Here is a 17,620-nt window from a genome sequence, read left to right on the forward strand (position 1 = left end):
CAATTATGTTACTGAATCTCTTATTACAAACATTAAGATACTACAAACATAAACCATCTGTACAAAGCATCCTTCTGCAGGAGTCTGGCAAGCATGATTTACTTTGTAGATTTTAATTAGAAGCATAAAGAGCAGGACAGAAAGGTCTTGTGCAATCAAAGTGATGTTGAAGCACTGTGTTGTGATGGTGCATGAAAATGTTGAAACATTATTTGCATGTGAATGCACTGTTCCTGCTAATCCTATTCATTTAGATGCAATGTATGAATTATATCAGCATTGGCATTTCAGCTTTCTCTGCAGTGAAAAGCCCTTGATATGACACTTTTAAAACCAAAGACCACATATTGTTCACAAAAACAATAGAAAAAGAAAAAAACGAAAACACTGAGTAATCTAATATTTTCAAAAATTCTATTGATGCTTTCTAAGCATTTCTATTAACGCTATTCTTTTTCTTCTTAAAATGCTTTATTGTTTACACAAAAGAACAATGTGTATTGATGATGATCCTTACCAAGCCAATTTATCCTGATACAAGAGTATTAAAGTTTATTTGTGTAATAATAACCACCTGATTGTAAATCTTCCCCTCATTTTTATAATAACCGTATGCTATTATCCATCAAGGGTGCCTTAACTCGATAGTGAGAGTGAACAATATAACAGTAAATCTAATTATATTGTTCAGCTGTTCTCCAGCAGAACAGGAATGCTGCATCTATTTTTAACTCGGGGACAATGAAATAAATGTAGGCAGGCAGGTGTCAGAATTAAAGCTCAGTTGGTTGCTCATTATCCCTAAAGACACGCACGTCCGGAGGGAAGCTTTGCCCTCCATGGTTAAAAATGGCTCACAACAGCATTAGCACCCAAAAATTTTGCAGCAAATGAATCATCCAGAGCAACACAGGTGATTAAACATCCCCTGAAATGCCTCAAAATGAGCATTTATTGTGACGTAATTTTAATTGAAACCTGAAGAGGGTGTGGAATATTCACTAGCTCCTTGCCTTTTTTAAAAAAAACAGTCAGCTGAATTTAGTTCTAATCACAGCTCTCTCAGTAAAAGTTGTTGAGGTAAAGTTTGTCTGACTCCTGACAGCCACAGTCTATAATAGTTATGTTGAGTCTGTCTGTTTCTTTGCTTTAAAATACACCATTCACTGCTGTATTCAGATGGATTCGATATGTTTTGTGATATGTGTCAAGTCATGTATATGATATACTCTGTTATTGTGTCTCCTGGCTAAAGCAGACTGTGTGTGTTCATGCTGCAATAGTTTGTGTGACATTAACAAGAATCCCGATTTCATCAAACATTATGCAATACAAAAGACCTGCCACTCGTATAGTTTTGAATGGAAAAAAATGTTGTGGTCAATATGGCCGCTTTAGTAAAGGAAGACTCGCTTTTAAGTAAAGAAGTTAATTATTGGTTGCTAAAGACTTTAAGAATGTCTGGGGTTGGGGCTCAGTCCAAGCATGTTTTTATGTCAGTTTTGTCAAACAGATCTCTGCGCATATGCGACTGTAGTTCTATGTAGTTCTGTCCAACCAAAATGAGGATATATGCACAAATATGAAACCTATATATGCACATATGTGTGTATTTATGTCACATATAGGCAAAATTAAGGCACATATATGTACATATACAGGCCATATACAGATGAATTGTAAGCCTCCCTGTTAAAATTTTTCCCCAATTTCTGTTTAACAGAGAGAATATTTTTTTAACACATTTCTAAACATCATAGTTTTAATAACTCATTTCTAATAACTGATTTATTTTATCTTTGCCATGATGACAGTAAATAATATTTTACTAGATATTTTCAAGACACTTCAATACAGCTTAAAGTGACATTTAAAGGCTTAACTAGGTTAATTAGTTTAACGAGGCAGGTTAGGGTAATTAGGCAGGTTATTGTATAATGATGGTTTGTTCTGTAGGCTATCACAAAATGTTTAGCTTAAAGGGGCTAATAATTTTGACCTTAAAATGGTTTTTAAAAAAACGAAAACTGCTCTAAAACTATTCTAGCCGAAATAAAACAAATAAGACTTTCTCCAGAAGAAAAATATTATCAGACATACTGTGAAAATTTCCTTGCTCTGTTAAACTTCATTTGAGAAATATTTAAAAAAGATTAAAAAAAAGATTAAAAAATTAAAGGGGGGCTGTAGGTCTCATGTATTGCTTTTTTTAATATTCATATTATAAGCCCTATATGTACATGCAAGATGTCTCCTATATACAGTAGCTCACCTTGACAACTGTCATACATGATGTCTAGCTCATATTTTCTATTATAAAGGCAATAACTAAGTTTTTAATATTTGTGACAAATAAAACTGGCCGTTTTCCTATATTATATGTATGTATATATATATGCATCCTGTTAGGAATTCTTTGTGTCATTCCGAGTTCATAATAGTCCAAAAGTCGACGATAATAATTAATTATGGCAGTTTGTTCATGTTTTAGGTTGCTGAAAGAATCATTTCCTGCTTTGTTTTTTTTTTCTACTTTTGTTTTTGTTATTGCTCATTATTAAATGTTTATATTATTACGGTGCAATATATCAGCTGTATTATTAAAAATGTCGCTTTCTATGTTTTCATTCTCTAGGCTGGTGCACACACCAGTGACTTTTCTAAACCAATAGCGAACAGCTACCTTTTGGTACCCTTTTGTTGGGTACCCAAAACGTGGTACGGTACAGTTTGCTTTTTGGTACTTTTTGAAATCGAAATTAAAATAAAAGTGTACTGAACCAAACCGTACCGTACCATTTAGAGGAAGCGGGCCATATGACAGTGGAACGGACATAAAAGCGTACTGAACTGTACTGTCCCACTCTGTGGAAACAGGCCATAAAGGACCAACTTCAGTCGGGATTTATTGGGGGTTAATTCCCCTAAAGCTTGATTTTTTTTTTTTTTATTATTATTTCAGAGGGACTTTAAAACTCATCCACACACCCACAGGAACACAGTGATTAGATCTGACACATAAAAAATGCTCTAGAAATCGCCTCTTATATGGGCCAAAATATAAAAATGACGCGCTGTGAAAAACAAAACTGCATCATCTAGCAACAGTGCTGTGTTTCTAGCTGGTAATGGTCTTCTTCACACAGCGAGATGAAAGCGGTGCTGTGAATAGGGTTCAGATTTATACTCGTCTCCCTTGTTTCATCCCTGTGTGCGGCTCTGCTCCTCAGAGAGCTGGACTCCACGCTTCAGACGGAATAGAGAATGGGCCACACTATTTCAATTTGCTCTGGCCACCAGCCACTTTCAGCACATCTAAAAGTGGGAATCAATCCCTCCTGACCGACACACACAATGAACCAGCCGGATAACCGTCTCCAAGCCTTTAGGCTCAATATGCGCATAGAAAACACTCATGTTATGAAACCTCTTATGATGATGTAAGGGGTTACACGTGTGTAGGCATGTGTGTATGACATGCAAAGGTATGCTCTGTGCTTAGAGAAATGCCTTTAAATGGGTATTTTAGTCAAAGATGGAATACTGTCATAATTCATATTCACTCTCTAGTCATTCCAAGACTTTCTTTTTTTGCGAGGAAATGAATTTTAATGCTTCTCTTATGCCAGTAATAAAACTACAATGAACACAAAGTGCTTTTTTAAAACCTTAAAGGGTTGGTCCACATTGATATCATATTTTAAACTTTAGTTGATGTGTAATGTTGCTGAACATAAACAACATCTCTGAATATAATATACTCAAACAGGGCTGGACTGGGGCAAAAAATCGCCCCTGGCATTTTTGGCCTGAGTGGCCCACTACATTCAATTAAAATGCCATCTATCTGTGCATGTCCAATATGTTTATCAACTCCTATTGTATAAAGCACAAAAGCTATATATATTAAATAAATAAAATCAGATATTAATCTCAATTCATTTTTTGTATATTGTCCATTTTTGTTCTAAAAAAAAACTACACTATTCATTCATTTATTTTCCTTAGTCTTAGTCCGTTATTTATCAGGGGTTGCCACAGTGGAATGAACTGCCAACTATTCCAGCATGTTTTATGCAGCAGATGCCCTTCCAGCCACAACCCAGTATCAGAAATCACCCATACACACCCACACACACACACACACACACACACACGCACGCACACACTCATACACTACAGCCAATTAAGCTTATTAAATACACTATTCACTCAGCCTATATTAAATAATAAAAATAACAAAAACTGCCTGCTGATGCATAAGTAAATCTTCAAAGTGAACAGTGTACTTTATAACCTCATTCACCTCATCCTGCTTGCTGTTTCATTATCTTAATAATGAAAACCTAATATAAGAAAATTTGTTTAATTATGATATTCTGATTAACAGACACCAAACGGCCTTGTGTAGCTACATATTTATACGAGCGTCATTTTCACTCTACATATTTATAACAAAACAGGGCTTAAATATAACTGCCTCCTTTCATTTTCATTGAAAGGAACGAACTTTACCCCATCTCTTTTGCAGAATATCAGTTTTAATAATCAATAATGGTTATTATAACAGTATAACGTACAATAAAGTTATACGATAAAGCAATCAATCAATGTGCAGAATCAGTGTACGTGGTTACATAAAATAATATATTAGCTTATCCTTGCACTCAGCCAAAACAGAATTACCTGGGAACAAGTGATTCAAAAGATCGAAGAGTCGTTAGATAGAGACAACAAGATGAATTCAATATCACGTTTAACAACTATAGTGAGATGAGATGAGATCCAGCAGTAGATCTTTGATGAACTGTCCGACATGCACTATACTCTCACCTGGGGTTTTTGCTCAAAGCACCCGCGCTGAACTACTGGGTGCAGCTCTTGGCAGAGTGTGTGTGGTCACGTGATTTGCATTTTAAGCCGGGTACTAGAATGAACGGAAAACTTTACAGAACCGCTAAATGAAACGCCAGTGTGTTTCCCGCAATTTCTCTTTACTCCCATCCGTTTCTACTCTTTGACTCTCGACTATTTTGACAAAAACACACAGACGATGCACGCTCACACAGAGCCCAAAATACTAGGAGTTTGTGATTGGGCCAGCCCACTGTCAATAAAGAAAAGAACCAATGGGCTGCAGAGTCTAACATGGGCCGGCCCGGTCTGTCTGTCCGAAAAAAAAGGATCTTACTTTCAGAGAGTAACAGATCACAGCATCGTCTGTTAATAAGGCAGAAAAAACGATAAGCCTTTTATGGGCTGATCAGAACTAAGACGATGATCAGCCCGGCCCAAAAAGTGCGTCGGCCCAGCGGGAAACTGCCCGGTCTGCCAGATAGCCAGTCCCCCTATGTGCTCAAAGTTCAACGCAAAGGCATTGGCTTTTACAGAGTTAGCTTAGCAAAGCCAACAGTGAACAAAGTTTGGGGACATCCGGGCTAGTGAGACGCATTTACCACGTGCACACACCCTGCACATCGAAGGGGCGTGGCCAGAGGTGTAGCTGTAATGTTATAGCAGAGAAATTTAAAATGCTATTTTCACAGAGCTTCTTCTGTTTCTGTATTTAGGCTTCCAAAGGACAAGACACAAAGAGAGATGTGCATACAGTTTAATTTTAATTTAGTTCCAGAGAATTATATAAAATATATAGCTAGCATTTGACAAAGGACAGCTTCCAGAATCTCAGTTCAGGGCTGGATTTGGCTAAAAACCCCTCCAACTGACAAAGCTGTGAATTGTGAGCCACAACCTATAAGTATTTTTATTTGTTAAAATTGATCAATTACATGCACAGTTTCTAGCGTTAACAGTAGGTTGTAGTGAAGACGTTAACAAGCATGTAAACAATGGGAAATGCTGTTTGGCACCGCTAACAATTTAGCTACAAACTCATATATATCAGTCAAACAGCTGTAAACGGCCACAATCTTCAGCAGCGCGTGCAGTGACTCTCTCTGCGGATGTTTTCAGTGTCTCTCTATGCGGCTGCTTTCCATGTGTTCTACATCTCAAATAACAAACTCACAAAAGATATTTGAATGTTTCATATTACACATGCTTATTCCGAATATATGTGAAAGACACTTGTCAGATTTTAATTTAGAAAGCAGGCTTGAGGTTCAGCTGTGTGCTCTTCATTTTTCTGTCTGATTCAGGCAGCTAATGCTGCTAACAGCTGCTCTGACTGACTGTTTACACAGTGCAAAAGCGCGTGCTTGTAGGTGAGTGATGTGGCACCAATTCACGAATAGCAGCACATTATGTTAGCTGACCAATCAGAGCCTCTTGAAGGTGGGCCTTTCAGAGGAACTAGAAAATATGACAGTCATTTTTTTATGTTAGCTGAGTAGCTGTATATTGTCAAAGTAAGATATATGAAAAAAATAACGTGATTTTCATACAAGTGAAGCACGAGCACACATTGCTTTGCATCTTATAAACACAACCAAGCCTTAAAAGTACACTGTGGACCACCCCTTTAAAGGGTCAGTTTACCTAAAAATGAAATTTAGCTGTTTTAATTTACTTGACGTATAGGTGATTCTTTATTTCAGTAGCACATCAACAAATTTTTTTGGCTGAATTTGATGATTCATAAAAAGTTTAGATTTAAAAAATGTAAAAGTGCAGGCAAAACAAGCTCCTGACAACCTGAATTTTTAAGAAGTGAAACAATTACTTTGTGCAAGAAATAAAATAAAAAATATTCACAACCATTGTTTTAAACTAGCTGTGGCAAGTAATAATTTGTCAAATCATTAGCCATAGTTTTGTAGGCTATATGTTTCACAAATTATAATTGATATGTTTGCTTGTTGACGTTTATGAAATATAGATAGGTTTGTTCACATAAAATGGAACGGCGCATATCCAAGAAACTAATGTGCAGGGCTGTATTGATCACAGACAGTCTGTAGGTCAAGTAATTAAAATGACATTCCAATTGAATTGCAAAAGGAGAATCAGTTTAAAAGGAAATAAAAATAAATTCTGTAAAATTTCCCTTTATTTTACTCTGGAATGCAAATTGTGTCATCATTTTCCTCATGTCATTCCAAACTTTGGATCACAAATGGAGAAATTTTTCAACCAATCATTAATTTCTAGTACAGAAACACAAACATCAATTGCACCACAAAACATTTAACAAGCGCCATAAAACTAAGAACAACTAAAGTCTACAGATAAAAGATGCTTTTTCAGTCATTGTGTTTGGAGTCACAGGGTTTATTTTAATTAAATCTTAATAAGAAATTTATGTCCATTTATTTTAATTCTATTCAGCAAAAAATGCTGGTGTTTCAAAACATTTTAAAGACATTCATTCATTCATTTTCTTTTGGCTTAGTCCCTTTATTCATCAGGGGAATGAACCGCCAACTTATCCAGCTTATGTTTTACACAGTAGATGCCTTTCCAGCTGCAACTTAGCATTCACACACATACACTACAGTAGTATGTTTAGTTTGCCAAACCAGTGATAACCACTGAGCCACCATGTCGCCCTTTCTAAAGACATTTCTTTAAAAAAGAAATGCATATGAATCAAACAAGTTAATTCAAGACATCAAAATAGACAAAATCACTGTATATAATGAACAGATTTTATTTACACTTTACACATATGAGCTCTGAATGACATGAGGTTGAGCCAATGATGATTGAGTTTTCATTTTTTGAACTATAACTTTAAATGTCTAAATATGTGCTCTGTCAAAAGTCATCCGACCAAGATTAAGGGCAGAGGGACTTGGCATGGCAGTGAAGTGGAGATATTTTGAGTGAGCCCATGGGATGTGAGTGAGGCTGTAGACTTGTTAGAGCCATATTAGCGGAGACAAGATCAGTGAGTGACTGACTGAAAATGACTTGAAAGATGGAGAGATCTGGCCAAAGAGAGACATTATTCAGCTCAGAAAGTAGCTGGGTTTCCATTACCCTGTATTAATGCTCATTTTGAAGTATCACATGAGAAACAAGCTAAGAAATAACCCTTAATTTGCAAAAAAAGGTTTTTACTTAACTTTTACTTGTTTTTTTCTTTGATTTTTAGATTTGTAAAGGGTTAATAGATTTGTAAAGGGTTAATGGGAGATTGAAAAACATTTGGCAAGTAAACTTTGACGCAGTGAGCATTACATACATGTAATCAGCTGTTTCCATTATGATTGCCTTTAGGATGAAAAGTCGACTCCAAAAGAGTCGATTCCTCGACTCTCAATGGACTTAGTGCTGGAATCGACTCTCAGAGTTTTTTTCAAATCCTCCTTAATGAAGCCGTTACATGCAACAATTCTAATGCTGATTTTCGAGCACGATGAACACCGATGGCGCCCGCTTGTTAAAACATTTTTCACTTTTGCTTTAGAATTTCACAACCACAAGCATTCTTGGCTATTATAAATAGTGCTGCGGAATGAAATTTGCTATCACTTACAAATTCCTATAAAGCATGTACACCTTTTGCATTTTGGTTTTAAATCATTTTAGTTCGGATCTGCCTGCGATGTCAAGCTTGATGTGTTATAAATGAAATGTAGCCTATATGTATATGTGTGTGAATTTGGAGCAGATCAGATACTATTGGCGGACCGACGTCTTAAATTAGCACTGCAGGTGAAATTATGATGTTATGTAAGGCTATTGGCTGCTGCTTTATGCTCAAGTAAATTATTGATTTAACCTATGCCTATTTCACAAATAAATAAATAAATAAACATTAATCATAAAGACAAAAGTAGCCAAGATTTTATTTATTCACATGTTTATTTATTCATCAACGCACAAGATATTATTTTATTCACAAAATCTGACAATATATGTGGTCGCATGGTTTTGTTTTAGCCCTGTACGCACTTAATTTTACCTCTTATTCATGCTTCTGTTTATTTTGCAAGTAAGTGCAAAAATACATCAAAATTATACCAAACAAAATTTGTTTTTAAATAAAAATATACCCAAGGTTAAGTGTTCAAAAACTAGGTCTAACTCCGACATGTGCCATCTCATTAACACACCTTTAATTTTAATGAACACATTGCACAAAACAAACAGTGATATTTAAAAGTAAAGTAATGAGCTATTTAAAAGTACACTTTAAAGAAAATCACATTTATTTTAGGTTTGTTAATGTATTATTTATTTGAGATTAAATATTTCATGTGTGGTGTTAAATATTGGTCATTAAATCAAATGGAAAATGTAGCTATTTTGTTTGATGATCGGTTGGAGCGTCAAAAAATAAATAAACAAGTGAACAACCGCAGATTTAGGGCATGCCTTGCGTGACAGTCTGCTACACCGGATTATTTTGTTACAGTATTCAAATATCAAACATTTATATTAATAAAATTTTTAAATTTAACCGTTGTTTGGGCTCAATTGAGGTGTTTTTTAATGAACTACTACACATCTTTCCATTCAACATTAAAAAATTGATGTTTTAACTCAGGCCCGTGCAGAGACCGTCCAGAGACCGTTGTTGTTGTCATTGTCCCGTGCGTACTGAAGAGTAGTGTTGTCGCGCGCGTTCTGATCAACTGTTGTCGCACGCGTATTGTAAAGCGGGGGAGGGGGGGATTGAGCGCGGGTACTCAAGATCAGTGTTGTCGTGTGCCTACTGAAGGGCGGGACGGAGGGTGTGTCGCGTCGCGGGGGCACTTTTGATCATTTTGGAAGGGCACTTTCTATCCAAGACTAAAAAGGGCATGTGCACTGCACAGGTTGAGCCCTATGTGTGCACGTGCCTGTTTTAACTTACTATCTCCAAGATTGCAATGTAACTTTCTAAATTATCTAAACTATACAATATGCTGTAAAAAAAAAAAAAGTGTAGACTGATAGCAATTTTAGTTTTACTGCAGATCATTTAAACTGCTGGTTTTGTCTGACCAGAGGAGAACTGCGCAATGTAAAGCTCCAATTGACGCAGTAGCATTGTGTAAAGCGCGAGGTTATACAGCATGTTTAATCCTTGCGCTACTTTAAGTGAATGTAAATGGTCGATTTCACCGACTCCAAAATTAGGAGTTGAGAATCGGAACCAAAAAAAAATGGAACCGTGCACCCCTACTTGCCTTGTACTGTTGGTTGCTAGGTTACCAATACTACTGTCAGCTGCTTTAACAACTTAATGAAAATACACTTCAAGAGTTCACACATAGATATTGCTTGCAGGTTTGGCATGCTGTCCCATGAGAGAACACTGAGCTCGAAGATAATTGAGCCCAGGGCTGTAAGCATATAGGTCTCGAGAGCTCCCTCTGGTAAAAGGAGGAAAAGGAGGAGATAGGGTGGAAGGGGGGATTCTTTCAAAACAAAGATGGCAGTAGGACAAAATTGGTCTATTTATTGTAGGCTTGGATCAATCTGATTAGATTACTGCTGATTAAAGATGAGAGACCAGCCGCAATCAATTATATCACATGCTCCTCTGAAAATTAGTTTGTGAAACTTCACGTAATCACACCTATTTTTTATTTTTTTTTTTGCACACTTTGAAAAGATTAATTTTACATTATGATGGAACCCAGCTATTTCCACTGAGATATTATGAAGACATGTTAATAAAGTAAACTTATTCCATTTTACATTTATATTGTGCTCAAATTTACATTTACACATAACAATATAAATGCTTTCTTAAACTGCAAAATCATGGTTAAATTTGCAACAGTCGGATTAAACAGTAATCGATTTAATCTTTCTATTTAAAATGAACAATTATATCCAGTTTGACAATTGAAAAATAATGTGAAATGTTTTTGTTACAATAAGATCTCTATTGTTTTTTTTTTTCAATATAATATTTTAATTATTATACAAAATCCAGCAAACAGTACAGAATATTTAAGCAAAAATAACATTCAAAATAAATTATTAAATACAATACAACACTATAAAAAATACATTTAAATTGACCGATGTTTGTGTATATTAAAAAACACATTATTACATTGTATTTAAAATTACTGTTATCTTCTCAAAGACATCCAATTTGTATCCATCCATTTATAAAGCGATTGAAAGGAGACCACACTTAAGATCTCTATTGTTAACTTAACACATTAACTAAAATAAACGAAGGCACAATTTTTAACAGCCTTTATTAATCTGTTATATTAAAAATGTTCAATGAAAATAAAACAAATATAACTGAGGGCCTCAATCAGAGTCTTTATTTGCCTCTGTTTTTACAAATAACTTCAGTAAAAGCTGTGCATTTCACTGATGCACAGTTATTGCGTTAGACACACTCTGTCACCTGCAGAGGCGATAATGAGGTAATTTGAATTCACCAATTAATTAGGATGCGACTGATTACATCAGAGCCGATGTGGATTTTAAGAACACAGAAAAAGAAAAAAAGAAAGGCTTCTTTTAAAGCTCAACCTCAGCATCCGTCATTTCTTTATGCCAGCTGCTCCAGCTCATTTTCTTGAGATCGTAAGGTGAGCGAAGCGGCACAGCTGCACACACACACATACTCACATGCTCATACACACAACCACGCACACACACACAGAGATATCTGTAACATGCAATCATCCAGGTGCTGGAATAAAACAGCTCGCTTTGCATTCTCAATGGTGTTCTCTATAAAGATCTGACCCCCATGGTGGGCCACGAAGACCCTCCTCTGCACACAAACGCAGTGAGTCAGACTAAATGAGCTGTAATACACATTAACTCTTGATTCTGTTGATTAAGTGACGGTTTAAGCTGGCATCTGTCCTTTTTTTGCACTAAAACTTAAGGCTTGAGTTATCAGTCTACTGCTCATCTGGACTATTAAACAATTAATGCGTCTGATGCTTTAGATATTCAGTACCAAAGATGTCTGTGCCCAAAACATTTGCGTCTGTGCACAAGGTGCCATCTGCATGCATTTTCAAGAGTGAAATGCTGTGTTTTGATCGGTGGTGCAGAAGAAATGCCTCTGGTGCTTTGGGAGCGTGAATGCTTTCAGTATGTGGTCAGTGAAGTAATCTTATGTACAGACGAGATCAAAATTAGACAATTTTCTACATTTCTAGGTCACTGCTTAGTCTTGCTTAAAGTTATCCTAAATCTAGTAAATTGCTCATTCTAGGTGGGCCAAAAATAAAATGTTATACATATGTTCTTTCATTTATTTTCTTTTTTATTCATCTGGGGTCGCCACAGCGGAATAAACCGCCAACTTACCCAGCATATGTTTTATGCAGCGGATGCCCTTCCAGCCACTGGGAAATACTCACACACTCCCATCCATCCACACACACACACCCCGGACAATTTTAGCTTACCCCAGTTCACCTGTACCACAGGTCTTTGGACTTGAAACCCACGCGAACATGGGGGGAACATGCAAACTCCTCACAGAAATGCCAACTGACCCAGCCGGGGCTCGAACCGGCTATCCTCTTGCTGTGAGGCGATAGCACTACCTACTGTGCCACCGTGTCGCCACATTGATGAATATTATAAACACTATCATATTAATTAAAAATAATTCATATTTTGAATAGTCCCGACTTGGCAGGTTGGCATTTCTGTCTGGAGTTTGCATGTTCTCCCAGGGATCACATGGGTTACCTCCGGGTGTTCCAGTTCCACCACAGTCCAAAGGCATGCGCTATAGGTGAATTGAATGAACTAAATTGGACATGGCGTATAAGTGTGTGTGAATAATAGAGTGTATGGGTGTTTCCCAGTGCTGGGTTGCAGCTGGAAGGGCATCCACTGCATAAAACATATGCCACTGTAATTGGTGGTTCATTTTTCGGTTGTGACCCCTAACAAATCAAGGACTAAGCTGAAGGTTAGTGAGTGTGAGTATTATAATTCTAAATATTATATGTATACATCAGGGGTCACCAAACTTGTTCCTGGAGGGCCTGTGTCCTACATATTTTACACACCTGAATAAGCTAATCAAGGCCTTACTAGGTATACTTGAAACATCCTGGCAGGTATGTTAAAGCAAGTTGGAGCTAAACCCTGCAGGGACACCGGCCCTCCAGGTCTGGGATTGGTGACCCCTGGTCTACATTCACTATTACCTATCTCTACTTCAACTCCTGGAGCTTAAGTCCCAAAATGCTTTGTTATTTTTTAAATCATTTCTTAAGCAATTATTTAAGGAAATTTAAGCATTTCACTTTTTATTTTGTATGATTCATTTGTTGCTTGAAAAGTTGTAGTAATGTAGACAGAGAGTTATTTTGCATGTTCATCTATTTGTAAATGTGTATTTGTAAATGACTTGCCTCTCCTGCCGGGTCTGCTCGGCTGTGGTCTCCATTGCACACTCCAGTGAGCTCTGAAGAGAGTGCAGCTGACTGGTGGTCTCCTTCAGAAGGAAACGCGTCACAAACTGCTGCAGATGTGTGGCCTCCTGATAGTCCTGAAATATCAACACAGTTTTCATCATCATTCTGCTGCGCCGCAGTGAGATTTAAACATACACTGGCCTCTTAGCTATACACTGAAAATGAATATGAATGAATGTTGACCTGCTAAGGCTGCATTTATTTGAATAAAATTACAACAAAAACAGTAAAATTGTGATATATTATTTAAATTTAGAATAAGGTTGTTTTAGGTTTTATTAATATTTTATTGTATATATATACTTAAATATATTTCCTAGGTAGCATATATTCTGGCCCGGATTTGGCATAAAGCTGGCACAGCAAGCATTCATCCGGCACTGGCATATACAGTAGCATGTGGGCCAAACATGGCCAGAGTTTAGCAGAGGTGGCACCGTCTTTAAGGTCGCACACAATACCTGGGCCAGATATCAAATGTAGTATTTGGCCAAGATGCGAATAATGGATATGTGGGCCATGTGAGTTTGACCCACATTTAAAATACATTTTTATTATTTTTGAATAAAGGAAAAAAAATTCTACCAATCAGGTCGCTTCGAGACAAAAAAAAAACATAGCTCACCTAAAGTGCAATGCTTCATGGGTTTATCCATTTCACTGCAGTCATGACACACCAACAAATCTGGCCCAGGTCCGGCCCTTTTACGAGTTATGAACTTGGATGAGACTTGGCCCAGATATGGTTCATGTTTGGCCCTTATCTGGAAGTCAGACTTGGTCCAGTTATGTACCGTAATTCACTGTGGCATGTGGACCAAGCAAAAGCTGGTTGTGTGGGCCAGAGCTGAACCAGAGATATTTTACTATGTGATTTATATATAAAATGCAATTTATTTCTGTGATTCAAAACTGGTTCTAACATGTCGAGATAGTACTCAGTAAAATATACATACTGTATTGTTATTATCAATGTTGTACAATCGTATACAGTTGCGTTCGGAATTTTTCGTGGAAACCATGATATAGGCAAGGCAAGGCAAGGCAAGTTTATTTATATAGCACATTTCATACACAATGGCAATTCAAAGTGCTTTACATAAACAAGAATAAAAGAAACAAGTAAAATAAAAATAAAAACAATAATAAAAATGCATAAAAACAAAACATAAAAACAGGTAAAATGTGATATAAAAGAATGAAGAAGAAGAGAAAAACATAATAGTGCAATCTGTCGGACGCAGCACAGTGCTCATTCAGTAAAGGCACAGCTAAACAGATGTGTTTTCAGTCTTGATTTGAATGTGCCTAATGTTGGAGCACATCTGATCATTTCTGGAAGCTGATTCCAGCAGCGAGGGGCGTAGTGGCTAAAAGCAGATTCACCCTGCTTTGACTGAACTCTTGGAACTTCTAGTTTATATGATCCTAAAGATCTGAGTGATCTGTTAGGTTTGTATTGAGTGAGCATATCTGTGATGTATTTAGGTCCTAGGCCATTTAGTGATTTATAGACCAGTAGTAATACTTTAAAATCTATTCTGAATGTAACTGGCAGCCAGTGTAGAGACCTGAGGACAGGTGTGATGTGCTCTGATTTTCTGGTTCTGGTCAGAATTCTGGCTGCAGCGTTCTGGATGAGCTGCAACTGTCTGACTGTCTTTTTAGGAAGACCAGTGAGGAGTCCATTACAGTAATCCACCCTGCTGCTGATAAAAGCATGAACAAGTTTTTCTAAATCTTCACTAGAAACAAAGCATCTGATTCTTGCTATGTTTTTGAGATGATAGTATGCTGATTTACTGACTGCTTTGACATGACTGTTGAAACTCAGATCTGACTCCAGAGTCACACCAAGATTCTTGACCTTATTTTTTGTTGTTTGACCTTTAGTGCCAAGGTACGCATTTACCTTGAGAACCTCATCTTTGTTTCCAAACACAATCATCTCAGTTTTCTCTTTGTTTAACTGAAGAAAGTTTTGGCACATCCAATTGCTCATTTCATCAATGCATTGGCAGAGGGTGTCAATGGGGCTGTAGTCATTAGGCTGTAAGGCTAGGTAGATCTGAGTGTCATCAGCATAGCTGTGGTAGGAGATTTGGTTCTTTCTCATTATTTGGCTTAGAGGGAGCATGTAAAGGTTGAACAGCAGAGGTGCCAGAATCGAGCCTTGTGGGACTCCACATGTCATGGGTGTCCACCTCGACCTGTGGTCACCTATACTGACATGGTAACCTCTCCCTTCAAGGTAAGATCTAAACCATTTGAGGACTGTGCCAGACAGCCCAACCCAGTTTTCCAGCCTATCCAGAAGTATGCTGTGATCGACAGTGTCAAATGCAGCACTGAGATCCAACAATACCAGCACTGTTATTTTACCTGAATCTGTATTTAGGCGTATATCATTGATTATCTTTATAAGAGCGCTCTCTGTACTGTGATGTGCTCTGAAACCAGATTGAAAATTGTCTAAACACCCCCTGAAGTTTAAGAACTTGTTAACCTGGTTAAAAACAACTTTTTCAATGATTTTGCCAATGAAAGGGAGATTTGAGATTGGCCTGTAATTGCTCAATAGGGTGTTATCCAGGTTGCTCTTCTTCAAGAGGGGTTTAACAACTGCAGTTTTAAGTGAGGTTGGAAAAATCCCTGATAGAAGTGAAGCATTTACCACTTTTAGAAGATCCATGTCTAAACAGGTAAACACTGTTTTGAAGAATGATGTGGGGAGCGTGTCAAGACTGCAGGTTGATGTTTTCATAACTTGCACAATTTCTTCTAAGATTTTGCCGTTAATTGCCATGAAATCAGACATAATGTCTGACTTCTTAAGTTGTGGTTGAGCTTGTTTGATATCGACACAACTTGACTGATTGGATGAGCTGATTGCCTTTCTGATATTATTGATCTTATCAGTGAAGAAATGAGCAAACTCATTACATTTGCTTTCAGAGAGGAGCTCACTTGGAATCTGACTGGGGGGGTTTGTGAGTCTCTCTATCGTTGCAAAGAGTGTACGAGCATTATTTAAGTTGCTGTTTATAAGGCTTGAAAAGAAAGTCTGTCTAGCAGTGTTTAGTTCCATATTAAAGGCATGAAGACTGTCTTTATAGATATTATAATGGACTACTAGTTTCGTCTTTCTCCACATACGCTCAGCTTTTCTGCACTGTCTTTTCATCATTTGTACTCTCGGTGACCTTGTCCAAGATCCCTTTTGCCTGCCAGTCATCTTCTTGACTTTAACAGGAGCGATGTCATTTATGACATTCTCAATTTTAGAATTAAACAAATCAAGGAGAGCATCAACAGAATCTGCAGATATACTTGGTGCTAGCGATATGGCCTTCATAAACTGCTCACTGGTGTTCTCATTTATGCATCTCTTTCTGACAGAGACAGATCTGTCTTTAATAGCTGGAGTGATCAATATATCAAAAAAGATACAGAAATGATCAGATAGTGCCACATCCTTAACAACAGTCGATGAAATGTGTAAACCCTTAGTTATAAGTAGATCAAGAGTGTGTCCACGATTGTGTGTGGGTCCTTGAACATGCTGAGTCAGATCAAAAGTGTTAAAAACAGTCATCAGTTCTCTTACAGCATTGATTTCTGGATTATCAATGTGAATATTAAAATCCCCAGCAATACTAAAATAATCATATTCAGAGGTTACTATTGATAACAGCTCTGTAAAATCATCAATAAAAGCTGGAGAATATTTTGGAGGTCTGTAGATAATGATCAGTAAGATGCGTGGAGACCCTTTTAGTGCTATACTCAGATATTCAAAAGAAAAATAGTCACCAAATGACACTTGTTTACATTCATACACATCTTTAAACAGGGCAGCGATGCCTCCACCTCTCCTATTAGCTCTGCAAACACTCAAATAGTCAAAGTTTAAAGGAGCTGCTTCATTTAGAACTGCTGCGCTACAACTGTCATCTAGCCAAGTTTCATTTAAAAGCATAAAATCAAGGCTATTTGTGTTGATAAAATCATTGACTAAAAGAGACTTATTGTTGAGTGATCTGACGTTTAAAAGCGCTAACTTAACAGTTTTAGCTGATTTTTCTATAGTAGTCTCAGATCTACATTTAATAGACACCAGATTTGAATGATTTGCTAAACGGCCTGATGAAGTCTTTGGTTTTCTGTCACTTAACACAACACATATCTGCTTAGAGAAAGCTGCAGACACACTGGGTTCCTGCTTGTTCTGAAAACATTTGATAAAGACACTGTTATCTAAGCAGGCCCCCGACACACATCACAGAGAGCTCTTGTGTTCACCA

At 37.0% G+C, this 17,620-nt stretch overlaps 2 protein-coding genes across 3 annotated transcripts in view; one reads left to right on the forward strand and one right to left on the reverse strand.

Annotated features, from left to right (window-relative positions):
• The window catches only part of pip4p2 (phosphatidylinositol-4,5-bisphosphate 4-phosphatase 2), a 236,446-nt gene that overhangs the window by 54,255 nt on the left and 164,571 nt on the right, over positions 1-17,620 (forward strand). The window lies entirely within an intron of this gene.
• necab1 (N-terminal EF-hand calcium binding protein 1) overlaps positions 1-17,620 on the reverse strand; it is a 79,165-nt gene that overhangs the window by 20,065 nt on the left and 41,480 nt on the right. The window contains exon 6 of one of the 2 annotated variants that reach the window (XM_087294397.1): positions 13,250-13,390. In XM_087294397.1, coding sequence (XP_087150523.1) covers positions 13,250-13,390 — 141 coding nt within the window. 2 annotated transcript variants of the gene reach the window in all.

The sequence above is a fragment of the Danio rerio genome, chromosome 19, assembly GCF_052040795.2.
Source record: "Danio rerio strain M-AB ecotype USA chromosome 19, GRCz13ab, whole genome shotgun sequence".
NCBI classification, from domain to species: Eukaryota; Metazoa; Chordata; class Actinopteri; order Cypriniformes; family Danionidae; genus Danio; species Danio rerio.